The sequence below is a fragment of the Symphalangus syndactylus genome, chromosome 10 (genome assembly GCF_028878055.3).
Source record: "Symphalangus syndactylus isolate Jambi chromosome 10, NHGRI_mSymSyn1-v2.1_pri, whole genome shotgun sequence".
NCBI classification, from domain to species: Eukaryota; Metazoa; Chordata; class Mammalia; order Primates; family Hylobatidae; genus Symphalangus; species Symphalangus syndactylus.
In genome coordinates, this window is record NC_072432.2 from 49291955 (window position 1) to 49308545 (window position 16591).

The 16591-nt window shown below is 37.1% G+C and overlaps 1 protein-coding gene across 9 annotated transcripts in view; it reads left to right on the forward strand.

The window, feature by feature from the left end:
• Positions 1 to 16591, forward strand: part of FAM13A (family with sequence similarity 13 member A) — a 431061-nt gene that overhangs the window by 339114 nt on the left and 75356 nt on the right. For 6 of the 9 annotated variants that reach the window (XR_010113828.1, XM_063610243.1, XM_063610245.1 and 3 more), the window contains one exon: positions 13104 to 13145. The exons of the other annotated variants lie outside the window; for them this stretch is intronic. Coding sequence is in view for 5 of the 6 variants with exons in the window: in XM_063610243.1 (XP_063466313.1) it covers positions 13104 to 13145 (42 nt within the window). In the remaining variant the exon portion in view is untranslated. The remainder of the gene's footprint in view (positions 1 to 13103; positions 13146 to 16591) is intronic. 9 annotated transcript variants of the gene reach the window in all.

Genomic DNA, 16591 nt, shown 5'->3' on the forward strand with positions numbered 1-16591 from the left:
TTTGTGGGTTTTGTTTTGTTTTGTTTTGTTTGTTTTGTAAAGGATGAAACTACTCAGATGTAAAGGGTATGTTGCTTTTCTTTTAGTTTTGTCTTCTTATGCTTGCAATACATTTTCATTTCCATCAATGCAAAAGTGCTTAGCACAGTTCCGGTAGTGCTGTATCATTGCAGTGCATTTCATCACATCAATATTGGAAGATGACCTCTGGAATGGTTTGCGAGAAGTACCGTTGAAAATAGAATTGAACCAAATTTCTTGAAACTCTCAAAGCTTTCACCCTATTTTTCCTATGAAACTTACATTTGTCTGTGGTGATGAGAATGGATTCCCAATGGAATAGTATGTTCTGTATTAAACATTTTTAATGCACTATTTATTCTTACCGTAAGAAGAACTAAAAATAACTTTTTTTTTTTTTTGAGACAGAGTCTTGCTCTGTTGCCCAGGCTGGAGGACGATCTTGGCTCACTGCAACCTCTGCCTCCTAGGTTCAAGCGATTCCCCTGCCTCACCCTCCTGAGTAGCTGGGACTACAGGCATGCACCATCATGCCCAGCTAATTTTTGTATTTTTCGTAGAGACAAGGTTTCACCATGTTGGCCAGGCTAGTCTCAAACTCCTGACCTCAAGTGATCTACCCGCCTCAGCCTCCCAAAATGCTGGGATTACAGGCATGAGCCACCATGCTTGGCTATAGAAATAATGTTTTAATAGCTTTATTAAGATATAATTCACATATCATACAAATATGCAATTCAATAGTTTTGAGTATATTCACAGAGTTGTACAGTTTGCATGTAATCATATCATCAGTTTGCATGTAATCATATCATAGGTAATCTTTTGTGAGTAGTTTCTTTCCCTTGGTATGATGTTTTCAAGATTCATCCATGTTGTGGCATGTATCAATACTTCATTCTTTTTTATGGCTGAATAATATTATGATATATGGATGTAGCAAATTTTGTTTATCCATTCATCAGTTGATGGACATTTGGGTTATTTCCACCTTTTGGCTGTTATGAATAATGCTGCTATTAACATATGCAAAAGTAACTTTTGAGAATTATGAAAATATAGACTCTATTTTAGAGCCAAACGGATCCCTAGAGATAATCTAAATCATAGCTTCCATTTTCCAGATGACTGAACTCAAACACAGGGAAACAAAATGACTTGCTCAGTGACATATGTAGAAACAAATGGAAAACACTCTACACACATGTCTAAAGAATAGCCGTTTGTATATGAAGTTGATGATTATGGCATGTATTTGGGATTAATAGTGGAGTTTTCCCCCAGTAGAAGCTTAGTAAAGGGAAGAGTCCATTGTCATTCAAAAGATAAAAACTAGCTAACTGGCAGAGGAAACTGGACTCCTGATCTTGCTCCCATTAGCATTGAGCTCTAATATATAGACACTTACTGCACTACAGATTAAAAGTGACTCGGGACAGGGCAGCTTAAGTTGTTTTTATGCTAGGCACGTAGCAGGTACTCAGTAAATACTTGTTGAATTGGACACTACAGAGAAATTTAATGGAAGCATATCAGAACACTATTGTCCACATAATTTCTAAAGCTTTCCATATAAATTTCTAGGAATATTCTTATACTAAAAAATTGTAAGTAATTTACTCACCCTTAGTTATTATATAAGCATTCCAGTAGTGCAAAGAAAAAACAATTTGGAACACTGCTTCTGTTTACATTGCGGAGTGTTTGATATTTACCTTGAGAAAGAGGAAATAGTTTTTAGTTTATTTCCTAGAGTTACTGTATTCATTAATGCAGTTTAAGGAAAAGGAAGTTCCTATTTTATATGTACATTGAAATAGGAAGGTTTCCTCTTCTGCTTCTTTTTTCTTATATAGTGATAGAGAGGATAAAAGACTATTTTGTAATTATCTGGAATTAATTCTACTTTGGTTTTATTTAAGATAAAGATTTATTCAAAAAAGTTGAATTTACCTTTGATTTTTTTTTTTGAAAAAGAACTTGGATTCTCTTATTCCTAGTACAGTTAGCAACTACTAATATTTTGTATTTGGAGGAATGTTTTGTCATAGACACTGAGTAGTTTATACACTGGGGATAAACATACTTCTGTCAATGGAAAATGTTAAGAGCAATGTTACATTCAGTCTTCTTTAATTTTTCTAAATAAACATAGTTCAAAATTGAATTTCTAATAAATATTTTAAAGTTTTCAGATTATAATAAACGTTTTCAGGTCACACAATATCTCAGCTGATAGAAATACACTGAAGGAAATTATGACAAGTCCATTTTTACACATAAAAATGGCAGATGAACTTTGTTTTGACCAAGTACACATGAGTACACTTTAAAAATTGTAAATGAATCTTTTGATCTATGTCCTTTTCTTGCAAAGAGATTTGTCTATATTTCTAAATTTAAAATCCCTTTCAAATTTTAAACCATCATTTTAAGATAAGCTCTAAAATAAATTTGACTTCTGATATCAAGTATAGACTTAGAATATTGTTGCTAAACAAATACCGGATTCCAGAACCAAAGTATAGTACATTATAACCCTTGTGCAAATTATCCCAAAGCCAGATATGGAAATTGATTTTAGTTTTTGCATGAGAAAAGACATGTTAATAGGAAATAGTGGGGCCGGGGTGGCAAAAATAAAATAGGGAGAAGCCTCGGAAGTTGCTCTTTAAAATTAAGGTGCCAAAGTAACAAAGTGAAAATAATGAGGTGGGGGGATGGTTTAAGACATATGTTTTATAATACCTTTAAAGACCAAGCTCAGGAAATCCTGGTATCGTCTCATCAAATCTAAGAATAAAACTCATGGAAGTTGGGTGTGGTGGCTCACATCTGTAATCCCAGTGCTTTGGTGGGCAGAGGCAGGAGGATCGCTGGAAGCCAGGAGTTGGAAACCAGCCTGGGCAACATAGTGAGACTGTCTCTACAAAAATTTTTTAAAATTATCTGTGCGTGGTGGCATATGCCTGTAGTCCTACCTACAAGCTGAGGTAGGAGGGTCACTCTAGCCCAGGAGTTTGAGGCTGCAGTGAGTTATGATCATGCCACTGTACTCCAGCCTAGATGACAGACTAAGACCTTGTTACACTCCCCACCAAAAAAAAGAATTCAGAAAACTTGAACTTACTAGAAATAAAAATAAAGAATTGAACTAAATATTTACTCAGATCATATTAAAGGAATGGAACTGAAAGGCTAGAGAAAAAATTGAGCGTTTAGAAAAAAACATAATAGATACCAGTATTTTGCAGTCAGCAAAATGATTATAAAAAGAAACTAATTTCGCTGTCTAGGTTAAAATAACTCTTGAAACTAAAATTAGAAACTAAATGCTGGCCTGAGTAGACCATTGATACACTGTGTTTTATTTTTATAAGTGACTTTCCTTTTTTTTCAACTCCTTGATTTGATAGAAACCCAAGAGCCTGCATGTTTCTCCAGTGTCAGCTTTCTGGTAGGTCACTGCTGCGCCCCTGGTGCTGAGCTCCCTCAATTGCCACACCTGCCGAGTTATTAATTCTCCCATGCCTTCAAAGCACATTCTCTTCTCTCTCTCTCTCTTATAGTTCTCCTCCCGTCCACTGTCTTTCTCCCAAAAATGCCTACGTGACCCTCAAAATTCACTCCCTGTGTGGCTTATCTAACTGAGCCTCAGCTAATCTGCCAGACTGCATAGTGCTTCAGAGTGGAAGGGCTGGAGCTCTGACTTCAGACTTGGATTGGAACCTCAGCCGTTGACTGCCTCTATGGCCTTCAGCCTGTTAATTAACCTTTCTAAAACTTGTTCTTCTTATCTGAAAAATCTGGTTAGTAATTCCTTCCTCCATGATGTCTTTGAGGATTGAATGAGATAATGCACGTAAACTCTTAGCACAAAGCCTGGCTTTTTATGGTGAACTCTCAATCAATAGTAGGTATGTATCCCTTTTTTCATAATAATCAAATTTCAGGTTTCCATTTCTCTGCTAGCCTGTAAATTCCATGAAGTTTGGGATTGTGTTTTCTTAGCCTGTGTATCGATCATGGATTCTAATACACTCAGAAAATGTTTCCCGTATGAGCACCTGCCCATGGCTGTGGAAGCACCCAAAGCCCAGGTGTAGGTTGACATCAAACCTTCATTCACTTTCCATTTGCTGCTCATCATCCTAAAAAGCAGCGGAAAGTCAAGATGATGTCAGAAACAAGCCTTGACCCATTTTTCTGTGCACAGTCCTCCTCTGGCTGAGGTGAGGGGTGTTCAGGAGAGGATGACAGGATAATTTGCGTGCCTTCTGCACATCTTTGTCTCAAGAATTCCACATTCAGAGTTAAGAGTTTGGGAAATTATATATCTGTTAAAACTGTGTTAACAAACCCTTAATAAATTTGCAATAAGATAATAATTGAAATAAGTTAGCAAAAACAATTTTCTTTTTCCTTCTTTCCTTCTACAGGTATCCCCATATTCTTTTGATTTTGTTTCAGTGACTGAAGATTTGAAAATACTTTATTTACTAATGTTATAAAAATATTTTCTCGTCAACTAATTTCATCCCCCCAAAGAACATGTTACTGTATTTTACGTTCTAAATTACTGCCTCCATAAGACAATGTTTTTATGTTTATAATAACGATAAACATCACTTTTCTGAACAAGATCTCAAAGACAAATGAAAGCTTCCAGCTGCCCAAAATTTCTTCAAACCTCAAACAACCTTTGTGTTTGGCGTGAAGTGAAATAATTTTTTTTCCCCTACTCTCAAGCCAGAACAAACAGATATAGTGTGTGGCAAGGCCATACTCAAATATTACCTTGCCCGAACGTATCATTTTCTGGGTTCTCTGTATACCACAAAGAGTACAGTGTTAAAATTATGGGCATAATGGCAAAGCTCCCACCTCTAATTGTGAAGTTGGAAAAAATAAATGATTTTCTTTAAGTAAGGATGGGAGAAAACCCATGGCACAGCTGCAGATTCATTAAGTTTTGAATAGATGGGAAAAAGAAAATTTAAAATAATCAATGTACAGATACCAGAGAATGCTCCTAGGCAAAATTAGTATTACAAATTATAAACAATATGTTTTCAAAATATTTAATCAAACACTACTGCAAGCACTCAGCAAAATCTTGATGATAGTGATTTTATTCAACAGCAATTTACTAAGCACATGCAGTGTTCTTGGTACCTGTCTAGGTGATGGTGTTACAAAGATAACGACAAATCTGGAAATGAGACAAACCTCTGAGCTCATGAATTTCAGTGTTATGTGCTAAGCACTCATTTATAGCTATGAATAAAGTGTCTTGAAGCCTGGAGGAAGAAGCAACTCCCTCTCCAGGGTGCTAGAGATGGCTTCCCAGATTAGATGACACTTGAACTGAGAGATGAAGTATTTACCAGGCAGAGAGAGGTGGAGAAAGGATTTAAGGTAGAAAGAACAACATGTACAAATGGAAAGAGTTGCAAAAGTGCAATGAGGTTTGTAGAGATATGTTAGGTTGCAACTGGGAGGGACTTCATGTGCCAGATTTAGGCATTTGGATTTTTATCCCAAATGCAGTGGGGAAGTAGGAGAGGCTAAGGATGAACTAGTGTGGAAAACAAGGAAATAGTATTGCCCCTGTGAAAGACTAATGCAGTGGAAATGGAAAGGAGAGATCTGACTCAAGAGACACATCCTTTTTTTGAGACATAATCCATACAATTTGGTAATTGATCAAATATGGAGGTAAGAGATTGTCTTAGTCCATTCTTTGCCGGTATAACTGAATACCATGGGCTGGATCATTTATAATGAACAGAGACTTATTTCTTACAGTTCTGGAGGCTGGGAAGTCCAAGCTCAAAGGTCTCACATATGACAAGGGCCTTCTAGCTCTGTCATCCCATGGCAGAAGGCAGAAGGGCAAGAAAGTGAACTCAATGAGCAGGGGGGAGAGTGTCAAACTCATCCTTTTACCAGGAACCTACTCCCGTACTAACCAACCCACTCCCACAATAACAGCATTAATCCATTCTTGAGGGCAGAGCCCTCATTACGTAATCACCTCTTAAAGTTTCCACCTCTCAACACTGTTTCATTGGGGGTCAAGTTTCTAACACATAAACTTTGGGAGACACATTTAAACTATAGCAGGGATAAACGTCTTTAAGGAAAACAGTTGGCTTATAAACACAATGTAAATATTATAACAAGAGTAAGATTCTATTCTGTGACTTCTACACATCTCAGCCAGGATTCCCTGAGAAGTGCACTGTCAGTCAATCAGCAGGCAGTCATGGTTCACTTTTTCACCTTCTAGCTGTAGAAAGAGATGCAAAACAAATGGAAGGTAAAGCAACTCCTCTTCCCACCCCCCACTTAAGAACTCTGTTCCTTTTCCCCCCACATGTACATACCCCTGCCTCCATGCAATTTCTTAGACATTGCAAGCTGTTAATCAGAAGAGCATTCAGAGCTGGCACTAGCTGAGTGAGTAGGATTGAAATGGAATGAGATGATCCTTAGTTTTCTGTAAGTATAATATTTCTTTGATTCTAGAAGACAGAATAGGTGATAAAGAATGCCACAGTCATATAACTAAGGAAGAGCCATGGAGGCCATGTCCTGTGCAAAATGATATCCTTCACTGTCTCTCTGAGTCTCATTCTTGACACCGTCCTATGGTGTAACTAGGGAAAGACTATTTAAGAGAGATTTGGAGATATTCTGTCAGCTCCTCCTGGCCTTCCACAACTATGTCATCATGCCCGCTACTGGGCATATCCAGACCCATTTTCTCTCTGCTTTTCTTTACCATATACACTCAGCAAAATCTTCTTTGGCCCAGAGCTGATTTTGGCAGTAGGACAGAGAAAGAAAGAGTTTTTTCCCTTTGTCTTGTGAGAACATAGATCTTAATTCATCAGCATTCATTCAGTGTGCATTATATAGCAAGCAAGGGAGATGTGTATTTAGCATAGTGTTCTAGAACAGTATTTTTTAATTCTGTGGGTCATGACCTGTTAGTGGTCATAAAGCCAATTTAGCAGGATGTGACCAATATTAATAACAAAATAGAAAATATCCCAGCAAACTAAGAATAATTTTTGTGAAATTTGTGTCTGATTTATATGTATGTATACTGTCATGATATAAAATGTGTTTCTAACTGAATCATCATTAAAACTTTAAAAAAATATTGTATCTGGACTGCTTATGAGGATAGTTCACTTGAATGAGAGGTTAGATAGACTTTCGGATACAGGCCTGGAAATCAAATCCCCATGTCAGTATGGGAAATTGATTATAGTCTTAGCATTCCTGTAAATGAACTTTTAGAGCATAACCTTTGTGTAAGATTGAAGCACCTTTGTTAGGCATGTTTTTCTATCTGAATTTGATATGTTCCAGGCCTCTTCCCTAGCTTCAAGTAGTTCCGTTGCTTGGGGCAGCATAACTCCAATCTTCACATGATATTCTGCCTGGGTGCATATCTGTCTTTGTGCCCAAATTTCCCCTTTTTATAAAGACGTTAGTCATATTAGATTCAGGCCCATCTTAATGACTTTATTTTAACTTGATCATCTCTGTCAAGACCCTGTTTCTAAATAAGATAACTTTCTAAAGTATGAGGGATTTTGGCCTCAGTGTGTATTTTTGGGGTGACATAATTCAACTGATAACAATATATTTCAAATTTCCACTAAACAGACAAAAACTGGTAGAAATATTTTTCTATCTTACTGGAATAAAATCTAAATCTTTGGAAGTCTTTTTGTCTATTTGTTTTGCCTTCAGAATAATACCTCTTACTGTTAGCTAAAAATTTCTGTTCTGTGAATACTAACAACTTCAGCTCTTTGCATTTAACCTTTGGTCTGGAAAATCTATTTGCCCTTGAACTGCAATAATTTGTATTTCTACTGGCTAAGAGTTGTGTTCTTAGGCACAAAGTGCAAATAATAAAACTATAAACAAAGCTGCCTGGGTTTACAAAAAAAATTGTAAAATATCCCCCATCCCCAACAAATTACAGCTGCAAACAGTTATGAACTGATCTGAAAATGCTTACATTTGTTTTCCAGGAAAAAAAAAAAAAAAAACACCCACGGGGACTTTTTTTTTTTTTTTAATGTTCTTGATTGGGACCAAACCGAAAACCTAAGCAACAGAACAGTGGCTGCCACGTACCTCCCCAGTTGGCAAGTGGCATGGTTAATGACTGAGACTGTGGATAAATTGAAAGTGCTCAAGTACATGTGTTGCACTTTATGTTTTGAGAACAAGGAAGGAAAGGAAAATGTGCTAACTTCACTCATCATTCTCTAAGAAAATTCCTCCCCTTACATTCTGTAGCACATGTGGAAAATGCCTGAGTTCCCGAAAAAATGTTTACTTTATACTTTTCTTTTACTTGTCCCTCACTTTCTTTCTCTCTTTTGCTCGTTTTGTTTTTTAAGCCACATAGATGGTTTTTCTAGTTTCTTCAATGAATGGGACCGAATTCTTAGCATTTACTTGTTTTTCTGTACTTTTCAGTATTCAAGGAACACTTACAAACTATTTCTTCTGTCTCAAACCACTTAGAAATATATTTAAAGTGTGTGGCTAAATATGCAAATTATGTTAATTTTTTGGTAGCCAGCCACATTAACCAATTAGAAAGTTCAAGTAATTGGAGAGTTAAAAAGGGAATGGAATGGAATGGTGGTTTGATGGAGTAATTGAAGGTCCATTCTGGGTACTTGCCCTGGGAATTCTCCCAACATTATTTGGTTTTTCTTAGACATAGACAACACTATGCCTTTCATGATTTCCTTTAGCTTGCTGTATAATTAAACTGATAGGCATTGCACTGCATTCTGTGGCTTCAGTTTAGAAATTAGGCTAACTCATGAAGAGATTATCAGTCTAGGTGTCATTTATTTATGTGCATTAACCAATGTCAAGCTCTATAAAAAATAAGACAGGACTCTGCTAAAACTTAGATAAAAATATCTAAGTTATTGGCATTCTCAGTTGTAGCTTCTTAGATTTAGACTGTTATTTAGGTCTATATGATAAATGTTCTTCCCACAAGCAGTTATTTTGAGAATATAGTACCACGTATCTGAGAACATTAAGCATAATCACATAAATGAGGTGGTTGCCCAAATCTCTCAGTGTATGTTTGATTTTTTTTTTTTAAGTAAACTACTTATAATTGGCTGCTTAAGCTTGGCCATTATTGAGAGTCAGCAAATAGGAAATAATTAAAACACGGAGTTGTTACTGGTAACCAAGGAGGAAATAGAATGAATTCTAAGTTGTTTCAATTTGTCATTGGTTTAATTTCATGACACACACTTCCTTCTTCATTCACAGAACATGTGCTTATTTTTAAAAATTAAAAGTGAATCAGAATTAATTCTCAATTTCATCTTTAGGAAAAAATTATGACAAATTATGCTCAAGTTAGAATTTAGGCAAAATCCTTTAGTATCATTGAACATGACAGATTGACACAAAAACAGAAATAGGTGTAAATAATCTTTGTTAAAGATGTTTTGGAGCCTGTAGTAATAGTACAATATCTTTGTACAGCTATATAAAAATGGTAATTTTTTCAAATGTGCATTCTGGTTTCTACATTTTGTGGAAAAGTTTATTTTGTTGACTTTATTTGGAAGAATTGTCCTTGGCCATTTTTCTTTAAAATTGCCTTCGAAATCAATGCATTAAATTTATTTCTAAAATTAGTTGGCTACATCAATTTGAAATCAATGATTTAGTTGTCTCAAAATTTATGCCTTTGTTTAGATTGTATTACTAAATCCCAGAAAAGGGTACTTTTATGAAAGGGAAAAGAGAAATATGCTTTTAAAATAAAAATTGATTTATTTACCCTCATTTTCTTTCCAAATTATATTGTTTTTCTCTGGGACTATGCATGGATTGCTCCACTGTTAACTGCTGATTGTTGACTAAATATAATACTGACTCTGCTTTATTTTACTTAAATTTCAGGGCTTACATTTTCTTTTTTAGAACAAAAACTGGTCAAAATTCAGGGGCATAGCCAAATTAAGAATTTCTTATTTTGTCTTTCATTGATGAATTTACTTTGTGCAAATACAGGCCAGATAAAATATTTGCTTATGATTAAAATCTTGTGTTTCTATCAAGAGACATTCTTGACATCGTGCCAGTATATTTTAATAAATTAATCACCTTATAAGTGCTGTCAGGCATAATGCATTACGAATGGACTTTGACTAAGGTGATGTAGAGTTGCCATAATCAGAAGCATGACAAGGAGCTTATCAAGTCCACGAGATCTTGTTGTGGCTGCTGGAATGCAGACTGGCCATCGAATGCATTTTCTTCACTAACCCAGTCATCTCGCCGTACTTTGATAGGTTAAAAATGAAGGGAAAACAAGTGGGAAAAATGAACTAACATGTAATACGGTAATTTACACTTCACTAGCTGCATCATCTGAATGAGTTATGTACTCACTCTGAGACTGCTTTTCTCACCTGAATTAAAGAAGGAGCAAGAAGCCAGTACCAGGGAAGTTTTGTGAGGATCTAATTGAGATAATTAATGTAGGACCTGTGGTAGGATCTGGCCCGCAGTCATAATTGATATGAAATTTGTGAGGGAGATGAAAGGAAAAAAGTATTGCTTCTGTTTGCTGCAAAGAAATTTAGCACACAGACACGCGAATAGCTAAGACACATGAACAGCTGTGTTCAGAGCCGTGAACCATTTAAATCATCTCTCAAAAGCACTTAAGAAAATGAAGCATATTGCTAATTGAATGCACATCAAAGAATGTTGCAGTAACCATGTCAATTTTCCTTCAGTTTGCCACATGTTCCAGTAAAGGATCTGTGCTGGGTAAAGAAAGTATGTAGAACTCACTTTACAAAACACGGAGGCCTTTCCTAGAATAACAAGATCATCAGAGGTTTTTAGAGGCAGGTTTTTTGTTTGTTTGTTTGGCATAGTGTTTCTTTGGCATAATGATCAATTTCTTGATCAGGAAACCCAGTTCTAACATTTTTACAATTGTTTTGTTTAGTGTTTTCTAGGAGTATTTGGAAGTCAAATGTGTAAGTGACTTCTGTCAGGTTGACTTAAAAGTGGTCACCTCCTATAAAAGCGCTGTTTCAGGTGGTTTCCTCCTGGACACCTGGACATTTCCCAGGTGTTGTCCCCTCTAACTCTTCAACCCTGCAACCTAATTCTACAAGCTTTGCCCTCAGTCCATCCACATTACAGCCCATCACTTACCCCTCACCTGGGAAGAGTTAACACCATTAGTTATAAACATTAAGATATTTGGCAACATGGGCATTAGAACAGCTGATCAGTGTTGAAATTGGAAACCCAAATCATGAGAGAATGAAAAACAGTGTGTCACATTTTATGTTCCATATTCCTTCTAAAATGTTAAGACCTGTTCAACTTCCAGGACAGGATTTTGTTTGCTTGTGTGTGTTTTACAGTATAACTCTGTAATAGGAGTTTACTGACTGCAGGTTTAATACTATCAGTCGAAGCAGACTTTTCTCTTTTCATGAATGATGCCTAAGAAAATTAAAAATAAGCAAAAAGAGAGAGAAAGAGAATGCTGCAGTTAGTTAGTTGCTTTCCCAGATGCGGTAAGGTGGTGTACACCCCAGGTGATATCCAAGAGGAACCCTAGGGGTACAAAAGAAAATATTTTATTGGGAAGTGAGGAGCGTCTCTGCCCGGCCACCCCGTCTGGGAAGCGAGGAGCGCCTCTGCCCAGCCGCTGTGCAACCTTCCAAGTGTGAAGTGACAGCCTTGTGTGTGATCTTTTCTGTCTTCCCCAAGTTTGCACTTTCAACATTAAAGTTTACTTTTTAGTTAAAAAAAAAAAAAAAGAAAATATTAAACCTTCTTTTTCATTTTATTTAATACTTTATCTTTCTACTTTTATCTGTTTAATGATGTACATAATATAGTTATATATTTAATCAGTTATATATTTGAGGGGAGTGGCTACTGAAAAGCAAGTTTTATGAGTGCATAATTTTAAAAGTTCAAAGATCACTCCAGTGGACAGCAAGGGGGAGAGATTCATTCTATACTTTGAGATCATTTATTAGGAAAAATAAAACAAGCTAAAGCAAGGAAAAGAAAATATAGCATATATGTTACATTTTAAAAATTAAATTTCTAGGCCAGGCATGGCGGCTCATGTTTGTAATCCCAGCACTTTGGGAGGCTGAGCCGGGAGGATCACTTGAGCCCAGGAGTTCAAGACCAGCATGGGCAACATGGTGAGACTCCGTCTCCACAAAAAATAAAAAACTAGCCTGGCATGGTAGCACGTGCCTGTGGTCCCAGATACCCCAGAGGCTGACATGGGAGGATCACTTGAGCCTGGGAGTTTGTGGCTACAGTGAACCATGATCGTACCACTGCACTCTAGCCTGGCCAACAGAGTGAGACCATGTCTTTAAAAAAAAAAAAAAATTAACTTTCAATGTATTGAGCTTAATATTTTGTCTGTGTTGTTTGAGGAACTTAAACATTTTAATGATTTCATTTATGTCCTTTCATGTTATACACACTAGTTAATACTTAGTAGAGTAACTGCAGAAGGACAAAGAGCCCGTGAGTGTGGTGCTGTTTACTGATGTGCTCTTCATTGCTAGGGAATCATTCCTGTAGTGGCTCGTTCTTAACAGGAATGTTTTGTTGGTTGTTTCTTATTTTCATCATCATGTTAATGAGCTGCAGTCAGCTTTGTTGAGATAAATTAGTATGTAATCATTTTAAGGGTTTATGTGTAATATACAAATACTTGAATTGGGCCTCTAGAATAAGGCAGTAAAAAGCTTCCTCTTGAAAGTGTGATGTGAATTACTTTTGTCTTAGCTGATCTTGAAAGAAGCCTCACTTGATGGTATCATGACAAGAAGTAATTGACCTTGGCTAGGTCCGAGGTGGATCGTGTTTTACTAACCTTACCCCATCATGAGATTGGCTTTAATATGCTAAATCAACATTTTTGACAGGTAGAACATTTTTAGTAAAATTGACATGTCATATTAACAGACATTATATTAATTCAAAATTTATTTTCCTTTTAGTTCACAGGAAGATGAAAGACCTCTGTCACCTTTCTATTTGAGGTATTTATTTGATTTTTGTTGGTCTACTACAGGGAATAAAGGAGGGTTAAGGCTTCTTTGGGTTTATTTGCTCATTTTAATCTCTTTCAATAGAACATTCATTACTGTGGCCAGACTAACTTGCTGGAGCTCTTCACCTTACTGTATTTTCCCCTTTGGTTCAAGAAATATTTTTTTAAATGTCTAATATAGTTGAAACAACTAAAATAAGACATCTTGTTTTAAATTCAAAAGTGCCAAGGTGATCATTTTAATTTAAAAACTGCCTGATGATTAGGCTGTAAGCAAAGTTAAAAATCTCTATTTTATACATATACATATGCATAGGTTAGTGGGGGGTGAATGGGTACAAGACCCACTCACAGATAAAGCCTTGGGTTGTGTTACATCATTTTCTATGTCATAGCGGAGAAGGAAACTAAATATTCAGCAAGTGTATAGGGTTTAAGATGATTTTCTAAAACTTATAAACCCAGAGTAACAATGTTAAAGCAGGTAAATTAACAGAATTCAAGATCACTTCTCTCTGGTGATTGAATGCTGTACTGATAGAGTTTTCCAGTGAGTCATCTGAGATATAGCCTAGAATCGAGTCTTCCTTATTGCATGTCTTTTCTTACTACCTACCCACTTCAAAGGCTTAGAAAATATATTTGAAAAGTATATATGCATGTAAAATAATGCTGATGTTTGTTTTTTAAAATATTTCCTGAAGTATACTACTTTTTATTTATCTTATTTTATTTTATTTTATTTATTTATTTTTGACGGCGTCTTGCTCTGTCGCCCAGGCTGGATTGCAGTGGCATGATCTCGACTCACTACAGCCTCTGCCTCCCAGGTTTAAGCGGTTCTCTGCCTCAGCTTCCCGAGTAGCTGGGATTACAGGCACCCGCCACCACGCCCGGCTAATTTTTGTATTTTTAGTAGAGACAGGGTTTCATCATCTTGGCCAGGCTGGTCTTGAACTCCTGACCTCGTGATTCACCCGCCTCAGCCTCCCTAAGTGCTGGGATTACAGGCATGAGCCACCGCGCCTGGCCTGAAGTCGACTGCTTTTTAAAAGAAATGTCAGGAGATGCAATACAGAATTTGTTTATTTATTTATTTTTGAATCCGACTTGTTGAAATAGTCCCAGAATGGATTTAGGCTATAATTCAACCACTAGTACTTCAGAAATGTGTCATAGGACTTCAGGCATAGCCAAGTAACTGCTTTTTAGTAGTGTTTACCCTTTAGTGACTTGCAGCATATTGCATAATCACTTTATGGCAAGAGAGGGAACATTTGAGGTTTCAGTATGAGACAACGTGGTCCATTTTTTTCATCCTGGTTTCCTGCCAACCAAATCAGCATACTCTGGTTCATAGGGTATCTCAACTATGCAATTCCTGTGAACACATCAGGATGTTGCTGAGCACGTAGTGAGTCTGATATTCATTATGTAAATACACACAGTAATATCAACAAATGCTTATTATATGTTAATGGAAATTTAATTTTACATAGTATAGGAGACTTTAGCACTGGATCATATGCCAACGATTGAGAACTTATTTCTCTGAATGTCCTGTACTTGCAGAATGAAAGTACAAGAAAATAGAGTAAAAGAAAATCAGTAATATATTTACTGAAGTCTTAATAGAAGCTACTTGATTTTTTCAATGTTGAGTCATAAAAACTAAAATATGATAAAATTAGGGGGAAAAAGAGAATGAATATGCATACTGGCCCACATTTGTGGTAGAAAAAGGAGAAGTTACCAGCAGGCATTCTTTTCATATGATGGAGATTTAAACTAAGCAGAACTATTTCATAAATGCAAAAATAGTAATTATTAGCCTGAAATTAGAATTTCAAAAGCAGGCCCAATCAAGACATAAGACACATCTGCTGAGAGGGGTACTCACCGGAAGTAGATCCAGCCACAAGCAGCCATGGAGCAGATAGGGCTGGGAAAGCTGGTCAGCAGTGGGATATTCAGTTTGGTGGTTAATTCTGAAAGGTCCAGCATAAAGAGGTGGAACAGCAAAACTCAGTGGCTACAAGTCTGTGAGTGGACAGTCTTCAGAATGCAGATCAGAACAGACAGAAGATGAGAGCAGAGCAGGCCTCCAGCCTCAAAGGAAGAAGGGTAGATGACCCATAGCGGCCCTAGGGTACAGGAGATCACATGGGGATCCTGCTACTGGAGTGGAGAAGAGATGGATTGTATATAACAGGACAGAGTCTGTGTCTGGGATAGAGGATGCAGACGGAGAGCGTGTGAAGAGGCCACAGTGCACACTAGTGGAGGTCCCAGGACCTTGCTGTGGCCAGGGGAGAAGAAAGGGATGCAGGAACAGGGAACCAGAGAGGCCGTTTCAGTCATTATATTGCTCGTTATCACCTTATGGAATTTCAGTTTCTGTAATGTGATATTCTCACTGAACAGTCATGCCTGAATCCCATGTTAGTCTACCGTATATTTCAGTTACCTTCAGTCCTTTCTGTAATAAGGTAGGGCTGTTATAGACACACACTCATATTTTTATTCTAAATCAAATATCTTCTGTGATAACTCTGTCATCTCTAATTTCAGTACTTCTCCAACTTAACTCACCAAAGAGCCATTTGTCATTTTTTGCAAAGGAAGGAAACAGTAGCTATCAATCTACACCTGCCACCATTCCATGTAGCAAGTTAATTGCAGTTATAGGAGCTCAAACAGTAGGTGTCATTGTTCCCCAGACGCGTATTAGGGATTACCAGCCCAGTTGAAATGATTAGGGAAATGAAAGGGAAAAATAGGTTATGCCAAACCCTTAGTAAGACTACAGCAGAATAAACATGACCTGCAAACTTAAGGTGGAGAACATTCTTGGCCAGGATGTTCATACCCTGTTCTCTTTTATATTCTGGGCTGGAATCCCAAACAACAGGGCCCCTACCTCAGTTGCTCAGCTGAGCATCAAAACAACTTGGTGGTGGTGGTCTTCTGTGCCATGTTCAACCTTTTATTGTCTGCATTCTGTTACCTGGCCTCCAGTCAGATCTGTCTAGGATCTGTTGCTGCTCTACTTCTGTTTGCCTGAGTTTTCAGTGTCTGCAAGCCTGAGTTTGGATTTCGGTGTTTGGTTTCCACTAAGACTCGGGTTCTGCATCTCCTCTTGCTGTTTCTCCTCATCTCTACCAGCTCCCACCTCCCCTACACCACTTTCATGCTCCTATGAGCAGGATCAGATCCCATCCTTATCCCATTTCTTCAGACTTCTATCCTTGAACTCCTTCTTTACAAATTCCTGGATTATACATAAACTTGCATACCTAGAACCTGTGTTTAATGTGCTTTATCAAAATCTGAGGATGTGTGCTTCAGGGGCTATATACCAGTTTTGTTCATTGGGCTCTAAATAACTCACCTGGCATCTGAAACTTGGTCCTTGCTTACCTAACACCTGTCTTC